The sequence below is a fragment of the Calonectris borealis genome, chromosome 9 (assembly GCF_964195595.1).
Source record: "Calonectris borealis chromosome 9, bCalBor7.hap1.2, whole genome shotgun sequence".
NCBI classification, from domain to species: domain Eukaryota; kingdom Metazoa; phylum Chordata; class Aves; order Procellariiformes; family Procellariidae; genus Calonectris; species Calonectris borealis.
Window position 1 is genome coordinate 17,867,642 of NC_134320.1, and position 7,391 is coordinate 17,875,032.

Sequence of the window (7,391 nt, forward strand, 5' to 3'; positions counted from 1 at the left end):
CTCCTGTTGACCTTGGCAGAAGGCTGTGTCCTATGCCCAAAACAAGGGAATGTGTCTGAACAAACAACAGAGACTGACTCCTCTCTACCAGCTCTCCCAGAGCAATACCAGTGCTAGAAAACAGGCAGGGTCCCCAGAGTGCAGGGCTTGGCCTCTTTCAGGTCAGGCAGCTGGGAAAATCTGGCTGTAAAAGCAGCACAATTCAACCTTCCACTCAGGGCCTCCTGGGCTACAAATGAAGGCTTCTTCTCTCATGGGTGTCATTCATTTGCACCATGATTTGGGGAGGATGCAAGGGATGAAGGCTGTGTGTGGCTGCAGATGTCTGCACAGAGGAAGGGACGCACCATCCAGGGAGGGCAGCCCCTGTTCAGCCCAGAGGCAGCGACCAGCACCAATTCCTCTTGCTGGACTGTAAAGGAGAGCAGGAACACCTTCGTTCATGCTCCATGCTCCCAGGCCAGCCCCAGCAAAGCCAGCCAGCAGCACCAGGTTTGAAGGGGAGTGGGGGAGAGGCACATTAATTCGATATGAAACAAAACATCCTTTTGGAGATTTCTGGAGACCTTTGTGCAGTACTTGGGTCCTTGTCCCCACAAGCTTTTGCTTTTCCCCACCTGGAAATGGAGGGGGGAGAGAGACCTCCTGACACCCCTTTTCTGGGAGGTAGCAGAGCCCCTGCCTCGCACATCCTCCTCTGTTCCTGCCAGCTGGGAGACAGCAGAAGAGGCCCATCCTCTGGGGTGACAGCAGCTTGCAGCAACTTTGCCTAGTGTGGGCATCAGCCACCTCAGGGGGACAGGCTGGAAGAGTGGGGGAGACTGATCATCCCAGGGGAACAGGCATATCCCCCATGGGGCCAGCAGGTCCCTGCACAGGACAGGGGTCCTTGCAGGTTCAGCCAGGGACCTGCACGCCTCGACCGAGGCACCGGTTTGTCGCTGCGTCCCGGAGCTGCAGAGCTATTGCAGCGCCGGGGCACTCTCCCGGGAGGCTGCCGGCTGCCAGCGGAGCTGCCCCGACGGCCGGTGGAGCTGGCTGGAATCGGAGGGAGGGTCTGGGCAAGGACCAGTACCGGAGAGCCCCACAGGGGCCATGGAAGGCAGAAAGGACCCCCGGGGGCAGCTCAGCATCCCCCACTCCCCGCTGGAGCCGGGGGCAAATCCGCCCTTAAGAGAACCCTTTCCAGCTCCCCGGGCTCTGCAGCCGTTTCTTACCCGACGGGGCGGGAAACCGCGCGAGGGCGAGGGGCTTTGGCACCGGGACTGCTGGCGGGCTTAGCCCTCCGGCGTGGGGGTCAGACCCGCGGGGTGGGCGGTGCACAGCCGGGACCCCCCACCGCCGCGCCGGGGGGCTTGTGGCTGGGGAGGAGGGAACGGACGAGCAGGGTCGGGGGCTCCGGAGGGGCGGTGATTTAGGGAGAAAACGCACCAGGGGCCGGGGGCGGCGGGGGGGCGGCCGGAGGTGGGTACTCGGGGGGCACCGTGGACGCTTGGCCAGCTCCGGGCAGAGCGGAGCATCCCCGGTCCCGGCCCCCCCGGTCCCGGGCAGGGACCCACCCCCGGCGGCGTGGGGCGAGGGGGGCGCCCCCGCCTTGACGTCAGGAGAAGGGTTTATAAAGGCGGCGGGCGGCGAGGAGATCCCCAACGCCGGAGCCGAGCCGCAGCGGAGCCGCCAGCGCCTGCCCGCCGCCGCCTCTCCGCGCCCGACCCGCCGGCGAGATGCTGTCGTGCCGCCTCCAGTGCGCCCTGGCCCTGCTCTCCATCGCCCTGGCCCTCGGCACCGTCTCGGCCGCTCCCTCGGACCCGCGGCTCCGGCAGTTCCTGCAGAAGTCCCTGGCTGCCGCCGCCGGGAAGCAGGTGAGAGCCCCGCGACGGGGCGGGCACCCCTCGGGCACCCTGCTGGGCACCCCGACGCCCCTGCTTCAGACCCCCGCTTCTCCTCTGGAGACCCCCCCAGTTCCCCGCTGCAGATCCTCCATTTCCCCGCCAGAGCCCCTGGCACCCCCATTGCAGACCCCCAGCTTCTCTGCTGTAGACCCCTCCAGTACCCTCAGTGCAGACCTGCAGTTCCTCACCGGACCTCCCCAATGACCCCATTTCAGAACCCCAGTTGCTTGCTGCAGATGCCGGTTCTCTGGCAGATCCCCTGGTTCCCTGCCGGGGCTGAGCCAGCGACAGGCTGGGCAGCTGGGGGCGGGAAGGGGAGACCTCCCCAGCCCAGCCCAGCTGGGTGCTGGTGGGGATGAGGAGCAGCTGCTGCTGGGGCAGAGGGCAGAGCCCCTGGTGAAGCTCTCCAGGGCTTCTCCGGGGCGCTGAAGCAAGGCAGCTGCCTCAGTGCAGCAGGAGGATGTCTTTAGCCATACAAGGGGGCAGCCAGGGCTTGGAGGGGCAAGAGGAAAAATAACCCCCAGTTAGAAGGTTCCCCAACTCAGCTTCCCCTGCAAGCTCCCCCAAAGATCTTTCCCGTGTCACTTTAGCAGCATCCTCACGGCACCCTCGCTGAGTCCAGCACAGCGTGCTGGACCAGTGGGAAGGGAAGGGAAGGTGGGGTGGTGCTCGGATGAGCTCATTCCCTGCCATGCCAGGACAGCAGTTTCTTCCCCACACCAGGTAGATGTCAGTGCGCTTCTGCTCTGCTTTATTTCGTAGGCGCAGCTGCTGCGTAGCAGCTGTCGGGCTGGGCTCTGTGGAAAGCTGGGGCTCCCTTTCTCCTCCAGAGTCGAGCGCATCTCTAATCTGGGCACAAAGGTGTCTTAGAGGGACAGAGTGGTGAGCCCCCAAAAGCCAAAGAGTAATTGTGGTCTCTCTCTTTCTCCCTCTTCTCCCCCAAGGAACTGGCCAAGTACTTTTTGGCAGAACTGCTCTCAGAGCCAAGCCAGACAGAAAATGAAGCCCTGGAGTCTGAGGACTTGTCCCGAGGGGCTGAGCAGGATGAAGTGAGACTGGAGCTGGAGCGCTCGGCTAACTCAAACCCTGCTCTGGCACCCCGGGAACGCAAAGCGGGCTGCAAGAACTTCTTCTGGAAAACTTTCACATCCTGTTAGCTTTTGAAACCCACCTCTTCTCCCCATCCATCCCTGCCTTCTTCCTAGCCCCCTGCCCCGAGCAGAACCTTCACCACAAGAGGCGAAGACTGTAAATACACAATCCACGGTTATGGTGAAATTAAATAAACAAGGAAAATTTGAGTTTGATTTCCAGTTGTTTTAATAAAACTTTCTGTTCCAATTGTACACGATTTGCTTGAGTTGTGATTTCTGACTAGTTCTTTAATTACATGCACTCTGCAACTCTTTCAGATGTACTATTTTTAATTCTTTGTTGCAATAAAGTTTATGTTTCAAACGGTTATGTTGAGACTTGGTGGTCAATGAGAAAAATCTAAGTCACCTCTCAGGCTGCTTGTCTTCGAAATGCCACCTGTCTCAGGGCAGCAACAGCAAACAGCATCCACATGCATGCATATGCACACGCACACAGTATCTCTTAAAGTGAATTTTTTGCTGTGGTCTTTCTAAGGGACCCAGAGACACAGTGGTATTTTAGATATCAAATCCCTGTAATTGTGGCTGAGTCAAATCCACAGCGCTGGCACTTCAGTCAGTCTAGAGGATTTACACCCATCACCAGAGACATCACTGTAAATCACAGTTGTGTATTCCCAGCAATGGGGATCATAAAAGTGGTTCACAGTACAAGTTTACCCCACGCATACCTCATTCCCTCCTCAGCCACAAACACTAAAAGGTTTTCTTACCTGGCATAGTTTACTCCTTGCAACATCCCTGACAAACAGGGATTCCTTCGGAAAGTTCTCCTTTGTTCTGCTGCACAGGGGGAGGTTTCGCATCCCTGTAAAGCTGAGATGTTAACACCATGCTGTCAGCCCTTCTCCATCTAATAAAGTGGTTACAGTAGTTTTTCTACCCACTACATCATCATTAAAGGCAATATTAAAAGGTTCAGTAGGGTAGGAGATAGCATCGGGAAAAAGACATGCTTCTCAATGGAAGAGAAATCCGTCGTGCTTTTGCAGAGTCGCTTCCCTTTCTGGCCGTGCTGGTTTGTGACATGCAATCATGGGGGAGTTGGAGCCACAGAGCACGCATCCTGCGTGGGGACGGGTGTGATGAGAAATTCATCATTCAGGACTAAAGGTAACAAATATTTTGTAGCCATCATATGTGAAGGAAAGGTGAAAAATGGGGGATCTTAGAGATGTTCATGGACGGAGGGCTGAGCATGACCCTGGCGGAGGTGGATTTCCCAGCTGCGGGCATGTTAAGTCGCCTCTGGTCTGTGCTGAGCACAGCTTTCTGTGGGGCATCGTTCTTGATGGCTGTGGGCCATTGCCTTTATTCTTAGTTTGTGCCTCCTTTCCCTGTGGGCAGGGGTTTGTTAGATTCGAGTTGGGGGCAGGTGAATCCCTTGTCATTGGGAACTATAGCAGTGCCAACGTGAAATCCCAGCTCTGCTGCGCTCACTCACCGCAGGGCTCAGCTGGGCGGCTCCGCAGCCGGCTGGCAGCAGGCGAGGGCAGCGGGGGACGTGCGCGGCGAGGAGAGCTGCTGGCATCGGCCCCTCCGAGCCCACAGGCAGGACTGGATGCTGCCCTCCCTCCCTGGAGCGGGGCAGCCGCGGCTGCTGTCGGTGCTGCAGGCAGGACTAAGGGCTGCCTGCTCCCTGCCTGGCTGCTGCCAGGGAAGCTGGATCCTGCACCGCTGGAGAAGCCTTGCTGTGACACGATCCTGTGTCTCCCCAGCTCCTGGGAGCCTCCTCTCCTCCTCCCTTGCAAGAGGGGTAGTTTTGTGGGATGACCTGGGGAAATGCACGGTCCTTGGCCTCCACTGCCCTGCATGCAGTGCGGTGGGGTTAACGGCTCTGCCCTCGTTACCGGAGCTGGGCACATTGCAGACTGGGCAGGGAACGTTGACCCTCCCGGTGCTTCAGGGAGTCAGGGGGAGCCCTGGCACACAGGGCACCCTTTTTCACCCCCTGGATTTCTGTGGCTGGTGCAGCCGTGGAGGGTACAGCATTAACTAACCCCCGGGAGGGGAAGGGCTGGCACTGTTGGGGGGAAGCCTCCAAAAAGACATTTGAGAAGCATAGGTAGGTCATTTCTCAGCCCTAAAAGCAGACAGGGTGAGAATAGGACCCCATTTGAAAGTGGAGACAGACTTTCTGAGAAGAAAGTAACAGTCCTAGCTTACGTCTGATTCCTTTGCTGCTGTGCATCGTCAAAGGAGCAGATTTTAGGGGATTCAGTAAAGCAGAGACCTCCCCATCCCTGGCTGCTTGCTCCTGTCTTGACTGAGGTTCCACTCAGCTTTCAAAAAGCAGCTAATTCGTCAATGCTGAGGCAGCCTCAAGACAGCAGCTACAGGAACAGAAAGTGGGTGGAAGTGCCAGGAGCTTGAATATTCTTATGCACCATCTTTCATGGGATATAAATAGACCACTACTCACCTGAAGTTTTTCGTCTTGGTCACTATGCCCAGCCAGTGCTTCTGAAGGGAGTTTAATCCTGCCAATTGCTGGAGTGAAACCCATCACAAATAGGGATGCGGATGATCCTCAGACACAAGCAGGAATTAAAGACAGAGTGATTCACATGCTACACCAGCCTGTTTCAGCAATAAAGCAGGCGTCATGTCACGGCAGCTTCTGCGAAGCTTGATGAAGATGTACTGGTAGAGGCACGTGCGAATGTCCTCAGTTCAGAGGCAGAAAGACAAACCTGCTCCTTCCATCAACTCAGGAGCTCCTGGAGTTTGGGGAGATGGCTCCCAGGGCATTAAATACAGTATCACCACAGGTAATTGCACGGCGGCAGCACCAGCAATCCCAGGTGCTGGGAGCCATACAAACACAATGAAGACATGGTCTTGCCCTGCTGAGCTAAAAAGACTAGAAAGACAAAGAAAGATTTATTGCTTCTCTTTGATAGGTGGGAATTATGGGGTAAAGAGATTAAATGGCTATACTTAATCCCTGGCCACACAGCCACAGAACAGCTGTCTCTTGCTGGACAAGGCTGAATCTGGGATGAGCACACTGTGTGTATGGTCAGCTCCCATGGGCCAGAACTGCTGAAGGAGGGAGCAGTTTTTGAGAGGGGTTTTCAAGCGATGTTCTCTGCAGCTCAGAGCCGAGGCTCCATGGAGGAGCAGCCTCAGCATGGGCCGGGGGGAGGTTAGGGGCTGTGGTGATCCACACACGGCTGATTCATCTCCCCTCTTGCACTCAGTGTCACGGGCAGACCCAGAGCATCCCCATTCCAGCAGGTACCTTCAACCCGGTGATTCATCTGAGGCAGTGCAGGGAAATGTCCGTGAGGAACCACATAAAAGGGCTTGAAACTGCTGTCTGAAGAGTTGCTTCTAATGAAAACCAGAAAAGGTTGTATAAGGCCTGGAAACACACATTCCCCCAATGGGAAGTCAGTGATGAGCTTCTCAGCCATCCCCAGCAGCAAACTCTCCAACTAACGATGCCAGGGAGGGTCATTCACTCTAGCAAGCAGGCCAGGATTTTTTTTATGTGCAGCCCAACTTGGTAAAAAAAGCAAGTTTCCTTGTCCCATAAGGCTTGTTGGTGACAGACAGCTTGAAGCGATCCTAGCTGTGGTGCAGAGGACATACTTGTGGGATCCAGTTTTCATAGCCTGGGTCCGCTCTGGCACCAGCTTACTCCTTTTGGCTCTGCAGAAAAAAGCCTGGACCCATGGGCACAACTACCCTTCACCCAGAACAGCCTGTGAGATGCTCTGTGCTGCCTTTGCATTTGCTCTGCCTCTGTGCCTCCTAGCAGTCATTACACCATCACTCTGATCCACAGCCACTGGGAGCATCTCGGATTCCCAGGTCTCTGCTCTCACCACAGGAATCTTCTTCCCTTTCATCCTGCCCAGCTCCCAGCACCTCTGGGGAGCACCAGAGCAACCCCCAGCCCCCATAAGGGTCATCACCAAGCGTTTGGAAAGAAGCACTTGCTGCTGCAACCAAGTCCTAATTCTCTAAAAGCAAAGCAGCAGGACGTTTATTGACCAGGGTGAGAAAAGCTATACCTAGGCAATAAAAGTTATTATGATAAAGGAACAGACTGTACTTTCTGCTCTCTGAACACTTTCTGACTCTTTGACAGCTTCTCACCAGAATAATGCAATAAAACTCACTTACACTGAGCATTTTCTTCTCCTTTGTCTTTGTTCTAGTAGGGAATTATTTGTTACTTTTTTTCAACACCTAATTGCACTTCCGAGAATAGCTGTTTGGCCAGATGCTGAGAGTACCTCAGAAGACTTTTTGGATCCCAGTCTTAGGAGATTTACCCCATAAACAGCTTGTAGAACACAAAAAAATTAACAAGTCACAAAAAAATCACCAAGTT

At 55.5% G+C, this 7,391-nt stretch overlaps 1 protein-coding gene across 1 annotated transcript; it reads left to right on the forward strand.

The window, feature by feature from the left end:
- The first annotated feature begins 1,651 nt into the window (after nucleotides 1-1,651).
- Nucleotides 1,652-3,351, forward strand: SST (somatostatin). The gene is made up of 2 exons (XM_075157642.1): nucleotides 1,652-1,859; nucleotides 2,834-3,351. The coding sequence occupies exons 1-2, from the start codon at nucleotides 1,722-1,724 to the stop codon at nucleotides 3,044-3,046; spliced, it is 351 nt and encodes a 116-aa protein (XP_075013743.1). The 5' UTR covers nucleotides 1,652-1,721; the 3' UTR covers nucleotides 3,047-3,351.
- The last annotated feature ends 4,040 nt before the right edge of the window (nucleotides 3,352-7,391 follow it).